The sequence below is a fragment of the Antennarius striatus genome, chromosome 10 (assembly GCF_040054535.1).
Source record: "Antennarius striatus isolate MH-2024 chromosome 10, ASM4005453v1, whole genome shotgun sequence".
NCBI classification, from domain to species: domain Eukaryota; kingdom Metazoa; phylum Chordata; class Actinopteri; order Lophiiformes; family Antennariidae; genus Antennarius; species Antennarius striatus.
In genome coordinates this window covers 6,942,614-6,961,266 of record NC_090785.1, presented here as the reverse complement: position 1 = coordinate 6,961,266, position 18,653 = coordinate 6,942,614, and the positions used below count along the sequence as shown (strand labels likewise).

At 37.6% G+C, this 18,653-nt stretch overlaps 4 protein-coding genes across 7 annotated transcripts; 2 read left to right on the top strand and 2 right to left on the bottom strand.

Annotated features, from left to right (window-relative positions):
• Nucleotides 1–383: 383 nt before the first annotated feature.
• Nucleotides 384–4,048, bottom strand: si:ch73-335m24.2 (protein eva-1 homolog C). 4 transcript variants are annotated; one of them, XM_068325880.1, is made up of 8 exons: nt 3,909–4,048; nt 2,914–3,119; nt 2,675–2,798; nt 2,438–2,590; nt 2,003–2,146; nt 1,852–1,923; nt 1,690–1,770; nt 384–883 (listed from the first exon to the last, which is right to left on the bottom strand). In XM_068325880.1, the coding sequence occupies exons 1-8, from the start codon at nt 3,985–3,987 to the stop codon at nt 519–521; spliced, it is 1,224 nt and encodes a 407-aa protein (XP_068181981.1). In that variant the 5' UTR covers nt 3,988–4,048; the 3' UTR covers nt 384–518. The 4 variants fall into 4 exon arrangements, with proteins under 4 accessions (XP_068181981.1, XP_068181983.1, XP_068181984.1 ...); XM_068325882.1 differs by having other exon boundaries at nt 2,003–2,128; XM_068325883.1 differs by lacking the exon at nt 1,690–1,770.
• A 2,198-nt stretch (nt 4,049–6,246) lies between these two features.
• Nucleotides 6,247–10,922, top strand: clic2 (chloride intracellular channel 2). The gene is made up of 6 exons (XM_068326178.1): nt 6,247–6,565; nt 8,125–8,234; nt 8,820–8,945; nt 9,247–9,347; nt 9,788–9,969; nt 10,284–10,922. The coding sequence occupies exons 1-6, from the start codon at nt 6,512–6,514 to the stop codon at nt 10,443–10,445; spliced, it is 735 nt and encodes a 244-aa protein (XP_068182279.1). The 5' UTR covers nt 6,247–6,511; the 3' UTR covers nt 10,446–10,922.
• A 105-nt stretch (nt 10,923–11,027) lies between these two features.
• urp1 (urotensin-related peptide 1) lies at nt 11,028–13,515 on the bottom strand. The gene is made up of 5 exons (XM_068326413.1): nt 13,282–13,515; nt 12,842–12,970; nt 12,718–12,758; nt 12,128–12,230; nt 11,028–11,207 (listed from the first exon to the last, which is right to left on the bottom strand). The coding sequence occupies exons 1-5, from the start codon at nt 13,382–13,384 to the stop codon at nt 11,176–11,178; spliced, it is 408 nt and encodes a 135-aa protein (XP_068182514.1). The 5' UTR covers nt 13,385–13,515; the 3' UTR covers nt 11,028–11,175.
• Nucleotides 13,516–15,636: 2,121 nt separating this feature from the next.
• On the top strand, nt 15,637–18,618 carry c1galt1c1 (C1GALT1-specific chaperone 1). The gene is made up of 2 exons (XM_068325691.1): nt 15,637–15,768; nt 16,991–18,618. The coding sequence occupies exon 2, from the start codon at nt 17,005–17,007 to the stop codon at nt 17,965–17,967; it is 963 nt and encodes a 320-aa protein (XP_068181792.1). The 5' UTR covers nt 15,637–15,768; nt 16,991–17,004; the 3' UTR covers nt 17,968–18,618.
• Nucleotides 18,619–18,653: the final 35 nt, after the last annotated feature.

Genomic DNA, 18,653 nt, shown 5'->3' with positions numbered 1-18,653 from the left:
ATGAGGTGCAGTACTCTGACTTGTGTGAACAATGTTGTTATATGTCATTCTCAGCTGCTACAACGTGTGCTTCTCCCCCACAGGATTATGCCTAAAAAAAAAATAAAGAATTATGTTTAAATGTACGCATTCACTCCCATGTTATCTCCCTCTCATTTGCAGCCACAGCACTGTTCCTATTTCTTACAAACAGGTACTGAAAGTCTTCATATACATAGATTGCAATCTGTACTTCGACTGCCGTAATGTATGAGGTGATAGAATTCTGGCTGTGTTTCTTCTCCCATGAAAGAATTGAATGCTTTTTTCAGTATTCTTTACATTAAAACCACCCCGACTGACATTTAAAAAAATGAGTTGACCAATGTAAAGAAATAGGTATGATATTTCAATTTTTATTGTTTAATATCACTTTCTCGTGAATGATGACATGAATGAAAATAGGCACAGTTAATCTGTTACACAACCTCTATAGTAGTAGATTGTGTCAGCAGTTAATTTCAGTAATAAAAACAAATCTATGAAATGTTGTGGGTTTTTATCTTGTGAATGGAGTAAGGGCTGGAATTTGGATGTGGCCACATGTCTCCATTGGGCAGCTCTGTCCTCGGCTCCATATTATATTCAACCATCTCTATGGTCAAAGTGGATGGACTGTAGGTGTCTGTTTGGTGGGATTGTGTGAGGGGATGGAAGGATGAAGTGTCCGAGATGTCATCAGCCTCCATAAGTTCCTTGTGGTGTCTGTGAGTTTGGTTCAGCTCAGAAACCAGATCTTTAAAATCCCTCATTAGTGTGGAACGTAGACCAAATATGCAGAGCAAGAAAACCAAACCAGCGCTGATACCGGAGACGAAGTACAGAGCCACTCTTTCTGGGAAACCTGGAAGAGATTAACGTAAACTTCATTTTAATTTAATGTCTGAACCCTACTTAAAAGTTGTCCATCTTTTTAAACATCCTGTCATTCTCCATAGATAATCCTGGTGTTTTATATGTATTAATCAAATGAATACAAACTGCTCATTCTGTGCATTCCTTTTGCATTACAATACAGTTTTTGCATTATATAATGTGGTTCCTGCGATATGTGCAAAAATATCTCAGGATTGAAAATATTTCAGACCATAGATCAAAGCACTAGCTTTGGTCTTAGTCATACTGGACTTCTCCTTCGTCTTTCTATCGTATCCGGTGCCAGAGTGTACAAAAGTTGAAATTTGACCATGACCTAGTTTTCTCAAGGTCAAGGTCATCATCTCATGTTCATCCCCTTTGCTGCCCGAGTAATGTGCTTTTTGTTTCATCTTTCTATCTGCAACGATTGAAGATATTTGGTGGACGGACGGACAGACACACAAACACGCAAACACTGACAATTGCAATACATCACCGCTTTGTGGGATGTATAAATCTTTTGACATGCTTCACAAAAGGGTCAGGGTCCATGGCGAATATTTCTGCATGTTCTATTTAGTGAGACTGACATGAAGGAAATGGATTATATTGCAAGATGATCAATTTGTGAGACACAAGACAAAAAGTTCACAAAGTGTAATCAGTGTGCTCAACTATGACATACTATGATGTAAAATGAGATATGATAAATTATTTAATGTCCCTTTAAATATGAGCTATGACAATAGCATACATGCAGCGCCTGAGGTCGACAGGCATCAGTGCACATACCTAATATTTTTTCAATCATCTCCAGAGAGTTGGTTAAGAGCACGTTTTTAGGCCTGTAGGTGGGGCCAGTGTACCATCCACCTGCAGGTGAGACGGTACGGCCTCAGATGCCAGTCAAAGTTTGTGACAACAGGACCCAAGGGTTTTAAATTTGACTCTCACCATGTGTGTAGTCTGAGATCATGAAAGGATCCACTGACTCACGGCCGACATTTTCAAGAAGATATTGGGGCACTGAAGAGGAAATGAAAGCTTAATTTTTTTTCAGGATTTGGCATCAGTCATGAGTCGTGACATCCTAATCATCACTTACCACATGTGAACGACACTCGTAGGTGTTTCCTGGTGCCAGGGAAGCAGGGGTCCCCAAAAGTGTGAGTATCGGCCAGAAGAGAGCAGTTTGCTTTGCTGTGACATCGGCGAGACACCTTCCTCAAAGCTGATGGTGATAAACATTCTGGAATAAATGAATTTTAATGAAGTTAACTGCTGTTATTTTATCATAACCACAATGCTCAAATGTAATATCTGGTTAACAACATTATTTATAACGATTTTTTAAGATGGCTCAATGAAAGCATTTTTTTTAGATAGATATATACTGTATATACTTTTTATACAATTGTACTTGTTATATTCCTCATTGTAGTACATGAACACACTCTGGCATTTCCTTCTATATCTATAGAAATTGTAGCTTGGTTCCTCTATTTGTAGTTAAATGACAGTGAAGCGCTCTCTTTCAGACCCATGTCCATATGTGACAAAGTCTCCTGGGGGCAGTAAGGATTTCCATGGAGCAAGTGTCCAAACGTGGCAGAGTAGATCATGAGAACAGTTTGATTTTTACAGATCAGCCTCAGACGCTCATTTTCACACACCAGCCTGGTGCGGTGGTGTTCTGAGAAACAAAAGAGACACACATACATAAACCTGTGGTAAACATACTGAAAGGAAGCCACTGCAAAATAAAAAAGTTTCGCACTTGGTCTGCACTTGAAGGAGACAAGAAGGTATTTGCTGGTTTGGGGACAGGGATCCTGCCCAAACACTGGACTGATGACAGGAAAATGACAGGATCGACGATCATGACACTCTGAAAACACTTTCTGCAATGATAAGAAAACATGTTGTGGCTTCACTAATCTTCAGCATGAGTCAGAAAGCAAAGTGCTTTCCTGAAACAAATTGTTTTCACATTCACCTCACTGAGGCTTTTTATACCTCAATAGCAACTGGGGAAGAGCATTCTGTGTCCTCCACCGCAGTCTTGTTTGAGTTGGAAGACGGGCACAAATGCTGGTTGGGAACAAGCCGTCCATAGAAAGCTGATAAGATGGTCACTGATGTCCTGAAGGGACATTCTATGAAGAGAGTGTCTCCTTCACAAGCATGAGCAGTATGGTTCTTCAGGATGGTTTGGAGATACACTAACAGATGACACAGGGTAATGCTAACTTATTTTGTAGATTATGGAAGCTCATTAGAAACAAAGATTGATGCAGCTAATAATTTGTTTTTTTAGATCCTCTGAACTGGTTGTTGACTGGGCGGCGTCCCAGTTACTGGGTGTAGTTCTTTAAGACAATATTTGAATATGATCTCAGAAGATATAAACAGTTATATGAAGTCAGTGAAGCCTTTGTGTGTGTGTGTGTGTGTGTGTGTGTGTGTGTGTGTGTGTGTGTGTGTGTGTGTGTGTGTGTGTGTGTGTGTGTGTGTGTGTGTGTGTGTGTGTGTGTGTGTGTGTGTGCGTGCGTGTGTGCGTGCGTGTGTGTGTCTGTGTGTGTGACAGAGGCAGTTTGAAGAGGTAGTGCCAGGCAGTTCTTGACAATGAACTATTATTAGGCCTTCAGAGCATGCAGCTGCACAAAAAAATGGAAATGAAATCTGACGATAGAGAGTAGAGGCTAGAGACGTGCACTGCATTGTTCTCAGTAAAGCCAAAATTGGCTTTGACTTCACACATCACCGTTACCTTGAGGTTATCCATCATGTCATTGACAGGGGTGAAACTACTCCAGCTTATTTAACGCTTTATGATTATCTAGTGCCATTTGATAAGGACCCTGATTCTGTTTGAGTCACAACAGCAGACATGAACATGAAGAGCAGAAAAAGTAAGAAGACACTCTGGAAGCTTTTGACATCGACATCTGGATAAAGAATCAATCAGCTTGTTCATTATGTCCTGAAAAAGTCAATAGCAAAGCACTTACAAGAGACATCAAGAGCCGAATGTGTGAAGTGGACCTTCTGAGATAAAAGAAAAGCCAAGAAGAGGTGAAAGAAATCCATACTATCATTGTGCAGATCCTGCACTAAAAAAAAACAAGGCTTGCGCTAGAGTGAGTTGTTGTGTTATCGAATGGGGGAAAGCATTTAGTGGGTCAATGGTGTCATTGTTTTACTGGAAACAGCCAAACCCCTCTGGTAAAAAAACAAAAAAACAAATCACAATTGACTGCTTTGAAAAGAACCGACAAATGTTTTCCATCTTCCTTAAAACCCTTACATTTTGGATAGTTTAATGTAAAAAAAAAAAAGTGAAAAAAGACATTTATTCCAGTACAGACCTGCAGAGGTGAAAAAACATGCATGTTTTATTTACAGAACATCATCTTGGCCTCGAATGTTTCTACACGTGTGTTTGTGTGTAATGGCAAAATCAACTCTTTGTCTTGGACTAGGTTGTCAATCAAAAGAAAGGGTCCTGTTTATGGAGATAAGGCTCTTTTTTCCAAGAGGTTGTTTCCAGCTGCTAAAGGGAGATACGTGTGTCTCCCTCCAAGAGATCAGGCTTTCCTATTTTTTTTGTGCATGGAGGAGGAAGTAAAAGGTCTTTGGGAGGTTATGAATGTCCACTTCTGCCAGTTCATTTCAGGAAATCTATCTTCCCTGCACATCCCAAAAGTTGGTTTTGCTTTTCTTTTTTGTACGAAGGCTGTTGTCACACCAACCAAATACAAAATACACTGAAATTGATTCACCGGGGCATTATCAGTAATAGCAGTCATTAATGATGGGAATCACAAGGTATCAGATTTGTTCAAGTCATTTATCACAACTCCGACAAACACTCCCTCCAAAGTTATCTACGTAAGAGAGTATCATAAATGCGATGTTTCATTTACAAGAAATTCATGTTTTGGGCATGCTTGTTACCTAATAGTGAACCTCCCTACTTAAATAGCTTACTCAAGTTAAATTCCATTCATTTTTAACAAGAAATGTCAACAAATCCTGATCATTCCTCAAAAATGGCTTCTCTTCTTGAGAGATGGTACATCATGTGCAAAGGGAGATAATGCTGAGACAGTGGGAAAAGATAGGTTTAAAGTAAAGAAGACATTTTTTATCATCATTTTGGACGCACTCTGATGTTCATCTGTTATTTATCAAATTTCCATGATTTTCAGTGGTCTTTGTTTTGCTGGTTACAGAGCCACATTAAACAGTGTACGCTGCTCGTATCTTTTTAAATTCCTTGCGAATGATTGCTTAATCCTGGTTGCATAGCTTGCTGCATTTCTTCAGAAACATGTGAGGATTTTGCAACAAAATTTCCCTTCCCCTTATTCCTGGAAGTGATACTATATTACAATACAGAGCAATGACATGAGTCTCCAGACCTTGAGACTGCAATATATGAGATTAAGTCATGTGAAATACATGCTAGCATTTTAAGTACTCTACTGCTATCATGCACAAAGTTTGCAAACTCCAACAGAAATATTTTTCTTACTGCTTCTAGAATGTCTCACATGTTGTGAGGATGTTGACACACATAATGAAATAATAGCAAATGTGAAAGACTTTTTTTCTATGTAGCACACAGGTCAGTCTCATGTATCCATCTCCGGCTAATTCTGTAGAGAAATTAAAAATTATCTACAGGTGGATTTTATTTAATGCCTAGTTTGAGGAGTCGATAGGATATGGAGGTGATGTCCTGGTCATGAGAAACTGGCCCCTGGGGTCAACTTTATTTCATAAATATTACATTACTGTATTCTTATGAGAAACTGGCCCCTGGGGTCAACTTTATTTCATAAATATTACATTACTGTATTCTTATTATTATACTATATTATTAATATTAATATATTAATCAAAATAAAATCTTGACCTGGTCACAGTGGGGGTTTTTTTTTAAAGATTTTTGAAAATTTTTATGAATTGAAAATGAAACCATATTTTTCCAAAAACACACTGCACATTATTCAATCATTGAGACACAACATTGAGACACAGCTCTGCCTTTACATTAGATTTAGTGTCTGCTTTATTTAATGCCCAAAACCACACATAGTGAATGCAGCCTTTATGTGAAATGTGCTCCTGGTCTATTATTCCTTCAGAACAGAACAGCGTTGAATCATGAATAACCCAAATTAATAGTTTCAATTTTGAGTCACATGCTGTTATCAGTTCCTGCTTTGTGCAATATGCAAAGAAACCTATTTTAAGCTTTCTCCTCATAGAGTTTTGCTCTGAGTATATAAGAGTGTGTGTGCTACCGCCCATCTCTCTGGTTCCTCCCTCTACCCTGACTAGTTAAGTATGTTCAGAGCGATAGCCTCCAAAGAACTCCCAGACAAAACACAAGCAGCTGTGAGGGGTTACAATTCATCCTGACTTCTTCTGCGACCACCAAGATACAACCAGAGCCGGACTTGCTGAATCTTATCAGCTTTCTCTCTCCAGCTCTTTGGATTTCTGGTGTTACAAAAGGCTGAGGGAGAAACTTTGACTAAAGGAAGTGCTTGGAATAAAAAAAGAAAATAAAAAAGAAAACTCAATTAAACCGTTCTCGGAGAACATGGCACTTCGACAGAACTCAGACAAGGAGCCAAACATCGAATTATTCATTAAGGTGAGCCATTTCTTCAGAATTCTCCAGTTGCTTGAAAGACTGCATCAAGTGGGTTAAAGCCAATGACATCTGAATTTACAAACATATGCTATGTATGCAAAAATTCTACTTTTACTTATTTGCCTGTTTTATTCTTTGCATCAAACAGGCAAGTAAGTATAGAGGAAAAGGTAAGAAAAAACAAAGGAATCACTGAATTGCTCCATGCTCACTTATCAGTAATATATTGTTAAAGGGCAGAGAGCATCAATCAGAAGACAGCTTTCATTTTGATGGCTGCCTTCTAAAGATGCTGCTTGCTACAGATGATGAAGTGTTTATATCCCCCTTAAGGGTCCTGGCACAGGTTTATCAGTAAATGCCACAGGCAGACAGAAAAAACCCCTTATCAACATGTATCCAGAAGGAGCGAGGAGCATGGCCCCATGACTAAAGCAGGCACACCCACTTTATATACACACACGTTTATAAATAGATGTGTACTGAGTAGTCTCAAGCACACCGTTAACTGTTGTATAAAGTCAAAAACTCATTAAAACTCATTATTAACCTGTTGTACATGCTGTGCTTTTGTGAAGATTCTTGTCTACATTTTTGAAGGTTAGACAAAATCGACACTCATGCTGGTATAGAAAATATGATGATATAACCAGCAGAGATTTAGCTTAGCATAAAGTGTGGAAATAGCGTACCTGCCTCTAGTGAAATTAGTTTACCTTAGAATAAAGGCTGAGAACAAGGGGATGTTGTTAACCTGTCACTACTGAAGTTTAGCTTAGCTTGGCATAAAGGGTTATGCATCGATTGGTGCTCTTGAAGTGGATCAGTTGTGATCCAATGCTGTAAATGCCTCCCTGAATCTGCTTTAAAATTTATTATGACCGTCTGGAAAGCCTTGTTCTTTTTTCAACATCTGCCCCTCAAACAACCTGAGTCCGCTACTGCTTCTAACTGATGGATAAAGTGTGATTATCAAATGCCTTTAAAGTGCAGTGATTGAGATGATGAGATGTTTGTGAATTCTGTAAAAAAAAATAAAAAATTAAAAAAGGTTACGATCAAAACTGTTATAACTGTTATGACATGGCCAAGATTCCAGGAAATAATCCATTAGTCAAGCACATTAAACCTCAGAAAACAATTAATTCTTGATTCATGCTTCAGTTTTAATACTGATTAACCAAACCAACTCTAACGGGAGTGGCAGGCAGATTTTGTGCAATAGAAGCACAGCCAGGTTTGTTTGGCCACTTTTTATGCCAAAGTAATTTAATCAGTTGATGACTATAGATCCATCCTGGATAGGATTTTTTTTAATCTTCTCATCAGAAAAGAAACAAGATCAGCAAGCAAGAAGACAGTTAAATGCATATGTTAGCTGAGCAAATTGGTTTAAAGCTGGATTAACGAGTAGATGTTAAGAAATATTGGCATCTGATAAGTGCCTAATTTTCTAATCTGTGCAAGGAGAAAAAACGGCCTCATCTCCAAAAGTTTCTCAAAAGGAACATGAGTTGCTTGTGGGGTCTCATAAATTATCTACTCCTTGTGTTTTTCAGGCTGGACATGATGGTGAGAATGTGGGGAACTGTCCTTTCTGCCAAAGGCTCTTCATGGTTTTGTGGCTGAAAGGAGTCAAGTTTACAGTGACCACTGTTGACATGAGGAAGTAAGTCCCCCCACCCACCCCCCACCGCCAAAGACACTTCCTTAACATCTGCTTATGGGGACTTTCACACAGTACTCTATTAAGAAGCAAAACAAGAGAGAAAGTGTGTCATTTCTTTCAGTAACCCACACGGTTTCTCATTATCAATAGGTGTGTTGCTAAGGCCATCTCACAGAGGTTAGAGGGAGGGGCCCATAAAGCCAGAGTGTACAAAGAGTTCTGTGTCACCTTCGAACAAACACCTTTATTTTGGGCAGAGTTGTACAAATTTCTCAGGGCTATTATAGGAGAGCAAATATGCTCAGGAAAGTTTGAAAGGATTCTGATAATGTAATGATTCAGAAAACACACAACAAGCCTTCTACCATGTGACCACACCTAGCGCTGTTTGTTCTTAGAGTTAAACTAAGAGCCAGTGTTGAATTAATCCATAGTTCCACTTAAGATTCCGTCACACCTCTGGAACACGACATGCTCTCAGTTTTGGTATGCTGGATAAGACTGCACTTGTATGAAACGGAATGAAATCAGATGTCTCATTGCTTCCCGTCCTTCTTCCTCCCCATTTTTCTGCATCCTCTCCAGGAAGCCAGCTGAGCTCAAAGACCTCGCCCCCGGGACCAACCCTCCTTTCCTCCTCTACAATGGAACCCTCAAAACAGACTTCATTAAAATTGAGGAATTCCTTGAACAAATGCTGGCCCCACCCAGGTAGTCGTTGCACTTTATGACGTGAATATTGACTAGAAAGCACTGAGAGAGTCCATACTTCCATCACCGCTACTATTGTTATGTGAAACAATGCATGCGGTTTCTATTTTATTTTGTAAATACAATCTGGATCCAATTCTGTCATAAGGTGTCATTCAAAGGAGTTTTTAATTTTTGGTGGATGTATTTTTCATTTTATAAAATCATGTCTTGCCCATTGTCCACTGCCACACAAAACTGCACAAACTTATCTTGACAACTTTGCAGTATTGTGTACAGCTCATCTTTCCCTTCCCTGCAGGTATCCTCATCTCAGCCCAGTAAACAAAGAGTCCTTTGACGTTGGAGCTGATATATTTGCCAAGTTCTCTGCTTTCATCAAAAACAGTCCTAATAACGCCTGTAAGTTGTGGCTGTTGTGCTCAGATGTCAATGTATTTGACATCTGTAGTAAGTATAATAAATAAATAAAGGCTTTATTCACAAAATGTTTGATCAAGCTCTAAAATGTGACTGTTTTCAGTAAATTAGACTGTTAACATGTAAATGGCCATTTGTAATGTGTATGACTGTATATTTATTTTCAAAGCTAAGGATTTAAGGTATCTATCTTAAATTATTGTTATGATTATATCATATACTGAATATTGTAGTGTTTATTGATGTATAGGAGATTTTTATATTTTATTCAAAATTTTACATAAATGCAATATTTGAGAGAACATACCCCCAGTGTATGTTATAAAATATATACATTTTATCAAACAGTTTACTTCTTGTTAGATTACATGACAGACACTCACAGACACAAACTCAAGCCATTTCTACTTTTGACTCTTTAGTCCAAGAGAAAAATCTGCTCCGGGAATTCAAGCGTTTGGATGACTTCCTGAACTCCCCACTGCCAGAGGAGATCGACCATAACTCTGCAGAAACCATCGCCGTCTCCAAGAGGAGATTCCTGGATGGGGACCGCCTCACCTTAGCTGACTGCAACCTGCTGCCCAAACTGCATGTCATCAGGGTGAGATGGTGATCTATTATTGTAGGGTAACTCCCTGCTTGCAGAGTTAATCTTAGATGTCTGAACACAGATTTTGGTATATTTTCTCACAAATACTCTATAAAAGTAGAAAGAGAGTTTTGATTCAAGACCATCTTAGAAATCTAGTCCAGTACATCTTGGAGGAAATGTTTACCTGGACAAATTAAAGTTAGTGTCAGAAACAATTTATTGTGTTTCTATAGAGAACGGTCTTTGCAAGAGAGCTTCTTTCATCTGTGGTCTTCCTGGTCCTCATGATGTTCAGTGTTCATCTATTTTTCCAATTGTTTCAGATTGCTGCCAAGAAGTACTGCGACTTTGACATCCCACCCCAGTTCACGGGCGTGTGGAGATACCTTCAAAATGCCTATGACAGAGAACAGTTCAAACAGACGTGTCCAGCTGATATTGAAATTGAGAAGGCTTACTTTAGTGTGGCCAACAAGAGGAAATAGTGCTTCTTATTCTCTGTTACTAAATTTCTGCTTTGTCCAAGTGTAACCATGCATTTAAGTGTTCTGTAGAGGGGATCGACTCTGATAATGAATCCGATACTATTCCATCTTTAAAACCTTGATCAGTTAAACATTGCTGAAGCAAAGTCTTTTAATTGGTAGTATGCAGTGACTGCTTTTATTTACTGTCAAATGTGTGTGTACCATACTGAAAAGGCCACGTGTGCAATTGACTTTTTATGTTTTTGTTTATAGTGTAAATATCAATATTTTCTGATATTTTTTGTCATTAATACACTTTCACTGAAATACATGTGAATGTGTTAGTGAGAGAAGCAGCTGCAAAAACCTTTACAAACAGTTATTTTTTACAGAAAACATTCATTAACATATGGATTACTTGTATGCCCTTAGCTTTTACAAATGCAGTTTGGTAGATGAACTTGTCATACAAATAAAAAATATTTAAAAAATTCACTTTTCATCATCCTGGTTTTGAAAATGATTCAAATAAATGATTTACTGTATTTCAATGTCAAAGAAGATGGTCAAATATATGCCATTTCTGACTTTGAAGTTTATTTTCAGCCACAAAATATACACAAAAAAATATTTTTTCTGTGGATCCAGAGTCAACAACAAAAACAACAACAGCAACAACAACAACAACAACAACAAAAAACGCTGTTGAAGAGTGAGAACGTCTCCATCCAGGTGGACTTGAAAGGCTCTAGTTGGTCACACAATACTTCCAGAAACACGCTGCCGGGACATCAGAGAGAAAAATAAGGAGCCAAGCTGAAGGAAGTGTAGTTGTCCAATTTGTTGTAATCCTCACTGGCCTGCCTAAAAAATTTTTTTGTTCCTTATCTTGTCACACTACTCATTTGCTATAAACTCATAAAAAAGTTACAGCATAACATGATGTAGCAGTAAATGTAGATTATTATTATTATTATTATTATTATTATTATTATTATTATTATTATTATTATTATTATTATTATTATTATTATTATTATTATTATTATTATTATTATTATTATTCATTCATTCAGCAAACCACTGTATCCACATCACTTTCAGATCTTGTGCTGATACTTTAACTAAATTTAATGAGAGAAGCAACAGGATCCTGAGGCTTCATGCTTGCTCTCTTGCTCTGTGCTCTCAGCTGCCTCATTGATACTCAATAATAGTACAGTAATAATAATAATAATAATAATAATAATAATAATAATAATAATAATAATAATAATAATAATAATAATAATAATAATAATAATAATAATAATAATAATATGCAAACACAGAATTTTACAGAGCACAATAAAATGTGCTTATATTCTTCTTCAATTAAATTTTGTTTGCTGTAAACCATGTTAATTTCTTACATCATTCACCCATTGAAAATTGATATTATTTAGTATAACTACATGGAATTGTTCACTTTTCACTCTTTAACCTTAAATCTTTTAATTCTGCCTGTTGTTTTCACTTCAACAGTGTTGTGAATTTCTGCTTAATCATTGAAGTAATTTATCAATCCCCAAATTAGATTATTAATAAAATCAGCACAAATATCATACCATCTATGGTCATGTGAATGTTTGAGTTCTGGTTGTATACACCGAATATGAAGAACGGGTGTGGTGACAACTTAAATAATAATAATAACTCACCTCTTTTGCTTGTTTTTGGCATGTTCTGCTCTGATCTGAGAAAGCCTTGAGAGCGAATCCTGTCAGCTGCAGCCAGCTTCAAAATAGCTTCCCTGAGGTCCACCTAAAAATGAAAAAAAAACAAAAAACATTATGAATGCCAAAGCAGATGACTTGAAAACTCACCAACAGTCCACCAGAGTAATAAAACTGTTTTCCTTTTTGAACCAATTACATTAACTCACCAGTTAATTTTTGACTACACTTTGCAGCATCAGTTTGCATGGTGTGGTTTTTGAATTTATTTGGAATCTTTTATTCCCATGTGCACAGTCACTCCACTTCAGCTCTATCACTAATCCTCTGACATAGACTTAAAACTAAGAAGATTATTTTATTGTCAGAATCTGCGTATTCCAGAACAGCCTTAATGTTGGAATTTATACCAGTGACTGTCTTTTAATCTCTGATAAATACAGTATAATTGCCACCCATTGTGTTGTCTAATTTTCAACTTTGTGTTTGAACTTGGCAGCGGTTCAAATCTGTGTTTTCTTAAATATTATTTCTTAAATATGATAACATACAGAAACATATATTATTAGTCTTACCATGTTTGCAAATGTATCCTGCTGCGCTGAATCTTTAGCCCCTTAAAAATCATAGAAATAAATCATTATGACGACTATACATGGCGACTGTTCAATACTTCACTGCTATTTGTACTGGTTTTACCTTTATTCCAGGAGTCTCTCCCTCCATTATGCTGCATCAGTAGAGGATATAAATTATTCCCCTCTTTCTGCTCTCCTTCAGTGATTTTGGGTCCATCGTCTACTTCTGACACTAATTTCTGAATAAAGTCTGAGATTTAAAAAAAACAACAAAAAAAACAATTCATGCTCATCAACCTGTGATTGCGACACTAATACTCCTGCAGTGAACTTTATAAAATGGATTTTTGATCCTTATATTAAAAGAAAAAATAGAAATTGTGTATAACATGATGATATTTTGATGTTATAGAACCTCACTCAATTTAATGGGAAATTATGACCAACATGATGGGAGTTAAATCTACAAGGTGAATTGTTAGATTTAGCAACTTTTACAGTTAAATCTAAAAAGGTTAATTGTTAAGCTATTCCAGTAAAACTGAAGAAAGTACATCTTACCTGCCTGTGGCTCCAGATTGGTATCAGAGTACAGAGGTAGTGCATATGTTCGTCTTGCAGAGCAAATCACAGCAATGAGGTAAAAGAGAGCTGCAGAAAGCATGTTGTTTTAATCTTTAGATGGCTAGATGAAGACTCTACTTCCACCCAGCAAGGAACTTCACTTATATATCCTGCATGACCATCAATCACAATCTGATCAATACATTATCAACACACCCAATCTCTTTCTTAATGGTTTTGACGGGATGGATCATGCGTCATAGACACAATTTAGGTTACCCTGTCAATTCAGCAAGAGCCTATCTATGCTTGGACAGAGACGCCTAACAAATGTTTACTCTCCTGCAGTAATCAGCAGCCGTCCAGCAGAAGGCTGATGGTTGGCGTCTGACAGCATTTCTGTGTGATGGACTGTTCAAACATATCATTGCTCATGTCTGAGATCACAGGTATCTAGCTGCTGGAACTAATTCACTGCGGGTTGCTACGTCATTCTGTGTATTATGACTAACAATCTTGAGACTGTTGATCGAAATTGTCTGATGGGCCAAACCGGTCACAATATGATAAATGATCATGAGTTAAAGACAAACAATTAAGGTGATTATTGTACTTGCAGTTTCCCTCTTTAGTTTTGAACCTTTCATTCTTGTATTTTAATTCAATCACAGTTAACTATAATTTCTGCTGGTGTCATCATGTACCTGTGTGAAAGATTTACAACGTGAAGCCAGGATTATTTGTGTATGAATATGTAAAATCCCAAGAAATTAAATCTTTATTATTATTATTATTCAAACTGAAGGGTCATAAATGCTTTTCAGATTATAATACAAGGTACAAGATGATTTGTAGTTGTCTTTTTGTCTCTGAAATGGATTTTGATTAAAGCATTTGATACACGTGGATACTGAGTACTCAATCAGAACACACAAACACACAGCAAAGATTGGACTGAAGCAATGACTTAAGTCACATAGACACATCCCTCTTCAGGAAAGCCAAAGAAACTACTTGCTTTCTAATAACTTTTGATTACTATCTTGCCTGAACTACTTTCAGGGCTTTTATTGTTGTGCTACTTGTGATCAGAGAAAACATGAACTTGAGATTGTTAGTCATGCATTTAAAAGCCCTTTCAGGTGAAATGAGCCAGCAAACGGATGGTGTCACAGCACCATTAACCTTTTTCCAGAGGTCCGAAACGCCAACTTCAACAGAGGAGGTATTTCTATGTTTCACAAGCTCTGGAAGTTGTAATGGGTGTGATTGGACCTAAAAAACAGGACACCAGGGGAGAAGTCTCAATTCAAAGTTTATTACAAAACAGAGTTCAAGACCAGGTAGTCAGAAGATCAGGCAGCTTAGATACTTTATTTATCCCGAAGGGAATTATGTACTCTCTCCTCTCATACATTCATACTTTCCACAAGATCAAACAGCACAGTGAGAGAACAATAAATACAGATAACCAAGAGAAAACAGCACGTTGAATACACAGCACAAATGCACAACTGAGAACATATAAATGCACACTTGGACAACACATAAGACCACACAGAAACATACACGTGATTGCAAAATGTCTAGCAAACCATAAGTACCGAGCAAGGAAAAATATAAATACAATAAAAATACGGATGCACCAATAACAGCATGTAATACACACCAAGGAAACATGAAATACACAACTGAACAGACATACAATACTACACTAAACCTGCAAAATGTAAAAGCAGAATTGTACAGCAAACTAGATTACCACATTGTGGGCAGGCACATCCCACATAACAATCAGGTTGTCATCATTCCATGACAACGGGGTTCCACCACAACAGATCCCAAGTCCATCTCCTAATATTCATTTGCTGGTTAGTGACCTTGCTGACCTGGGTATACCCCACCAGGCTGGCTGGCTGGCTGGCTGGATGGATGGATGGATGGATGGATGGATGGATGGATGGATGTTTGGACAAATATGGGAAAACGTAGATCTGTAAATATGAAGACTATTCAGCTGTGTTTTTGTAAAGTGTGTCATTTTAGTTACTGATTGGACTATATTGGATAATTATTAAATATTGTTAAGAAATAAAATACCGATTGTTGCTTTGCCACGACATAAACTATCTTTGTTTCTACATCCAGCATGAAGCAATTAAATTCAGGGGCTTCGTAAGTAACAACACACTGTTATTTCCAAATCTATTTAGGAACATGTCTACTTACATATATTTATTCGTATGTGAAACTGTAATAAACGCAGCAGTCAAAATTATGCTGACTAGGACTCAATGGAGTCACGTGATCCCAGAACGCGGAAGCTGGTGCTGTAGAATGCACACCACGGAGCATTTGGCTTGTGCTCCTGGTTTGTTTATTAACTCTCCCAGCCTGGTTTATCTCACCAGACAGGAAGCGTGGAGACTTAAAGTCAGACGTAAACGGCAACACCAGCTGGCACGGCAGCATTAACCCAGACAGGTAGAGTAAAGGCTCTTTACACTGACATTGCGAACAAAACTTTCGAGTTAGCCGTGTTGTTTGTGGAACAATGCGAAGCTAGCAACTAGCTAACAGTTGATAATGAGTGACTTCGTTTCGACCGCCTGACTTCAGGGCAGTCCTGAAATGTGAAGCGTTGACGTTTAGCATTTAGAAACAGATCACACAGAAGAATCTCCACGATGTTTCATGGAACTTGCACCACCGTATCATTTTGTCATTCAAAATTCTGTATAACTTCAACATGTTACCGATTGTTTGTTCCGTGCGTTTTGTAGTGTTTCTCGAGGAGCATGGCAGTAATGTCAGCTCCCCAGCTGTACTATAATATTTGATCAATATTCGGGAAGGATAGGATGAGGTTTTGGTTTTTTTTAAGCTTTGTTTTATTCCACGTTGGGACACTGGTGCTTTTGCTATGTTGCCAGTATCATTGAAAAATAACTGTTGGTCAATCAAAATGTAAAAATACTTTGGGATTGACAGTCCATGTTGTGGTAAACATATCTACATCCTGATCCGGATCGTAAGCCATACATAGGAACACTGTATGTATACTTTTGAAGGGGGCAGTGTCTATTACCCTCACTGTGGTAATAGAGAGGGTAGTTACAAGGCGCTATTGTCATTATGTGGCTGAAATCATTTAAAGTCACTGAAATTATTCCCGTGCCTTCCTGGAAAACAATCTGTTTTTCCAGATATAAGTGCTTAAGTTCCCACATTGCGCAAAATCATGTTTTGGTGATAACTTGTAAACTATTGATGATCATGACATGATTCCAAAAGCTCAAAATTTGTACTGGTAATATAGTTAATTGCATTTGTAAGAATTTGCAACCAATTCTAAATGAAGTTAGGGACCATTTTGGGGATGACATTCTTTTTTCTCAATTTTACTCCAGTTTGTACTCTCCCAAAAAGCACAAACTCAGACACTTATGTTGTGCAGGTTTGATCGTTTTGTTGACAAATAGTCCAAAGATCATAGCTTCTGAATTTTTTGTTTCATGCCAAAGTAAGACAGCAAATTCTCCCATCTTATGTGGACATGAGTCAAAGTTTTGCTTGAAAAATAACTTCCAATAAATTCATCATCAAAAAAAATCTTGCTTATTCAGCTAATAAATTCAGCATTAATAACATCATTACTTGTAGCAGTTTTGAACAGTAACTGGAATGCATTTTATCTCCTGCCCAGTGTCTGCTGCCACAATGTTGTCCGAAGGAGGCTCTTTCATGAAGGGGATGATCATGGGAAGTATTTTCTGTTTGGTTCTGTCGCTCCTGGGTAGTTTCAGCCCTGACACAGAGTCCAGGACAGAAGATCCACATCGTCATCATCATCATCACGTCAAGGCTCCAAGTAAAGATGAGTTAAAACAACTTACTGACAGTCAGATGCAAATGTTGACCAATCAAGTCCGGGTCTTTTGTCTTATCATGGTCCAGCCCAAGATCTTAGTTTATTGGGCAACTGCTGTCGACACATGGAGCAAACACTGTGATAAGGCTGTATTTTATACCTCTGAGTCTTCCAAAGCACTTGAAGCGGTAGACTTAAAAGAGAAGGATGAGTGGGCGAGGTTCCGCAAAGCTCTAAGACATGCTTATGAAAATGCCGGAGACCTGCTGTGGTTTTTTGTTGCACAGCCCACCACATTTGCCATAATTGAGAACCTCAAACACCTGTTGCTCACAAAGGATCCTAGTGAACCCTTCTACCTGGGCAAAACTATGAAGTCTGGGGAGCTTGAGTTTGTGGCTTATGATAGTGGCATTGTTCTAAGTTATGAAGCACTGAAAAGGTTAGTGCATGTATTCCAGGATGAAGACAAATGCCCAGAAAGAGGACGTGCTCTGTGGAAGCTGAGTGAGGACAAGCAGCTGGCCGTGTGTCTCAAGTATACTGGTGTTTTTGCAGAAAACGGAGAAGATTCACATGGAAAGGGCCTATTCAACAGCAAGAGTTTGAACAACCTCATAACTGAGAGCATGAGCAACAATCCCACTGATGTGGTGGAGGGCTGCTGCTCAGATCTGGCAGTCACATTTAATGGAATGTCACCGAATCAAATGCAGGTTATGATGTTTGGAGTTTACAGACTTCGTCCTTACGGCCACCGTTTTCATGACTCATTAGTATTTCAACCTCCCGAAGGTTCAGATAATGATTAAAGAATCGCACCTTCAAGCGGGATGTCTTTTTAAATTTTGTTTGCTTCTGTGATTGCAAACATAATCTGGGGAAATGATTTTGTTGTACTGTTTGTAAAAATGGATTCCGGTTGGGAATATTGTAATATGTACATTTTGCACTTGAGCCAATTACCACCCTATTGTTTTGTGATGTATGTATGGGTATATACAGTATATCTTTTCAAAGACATGGCTGCAAAATCAAATGTAACTGGAGATTGTATGTTATTGGTTACTGCTATATTACTATTCATCTTAAATGTTGCATTGGTTACAAGGTGATACTATTTTGTGAATTATATTTATTTAACCTTTCAAAGTACTTTGTCATGCTAACCGCATCATGAACAAACATGTTTAGCTGTGAGAATGCATTACCATTCATCAATATTGACAATGAAAAATAATATGGTATACCCAAGCTCTAAATGAAGTGTCACTTTTGGTTATTTCAATACGGATATGAATAAGTGGTCTTCATGGCCGAATTGTAAAAAAAAATGCTTTGTGGTTTAACTATTTTTTGTCACAAATTTTAAAAAATGCTATTTTTAAAGACATGATGTCACACTGACCAAATTACTGTTTTTGTAAAGTGATTTTTGGATAATAAAGCTTGATTAAACCTGATGTGTCTTTGTGTTGAATGATTTAATGAGATCATT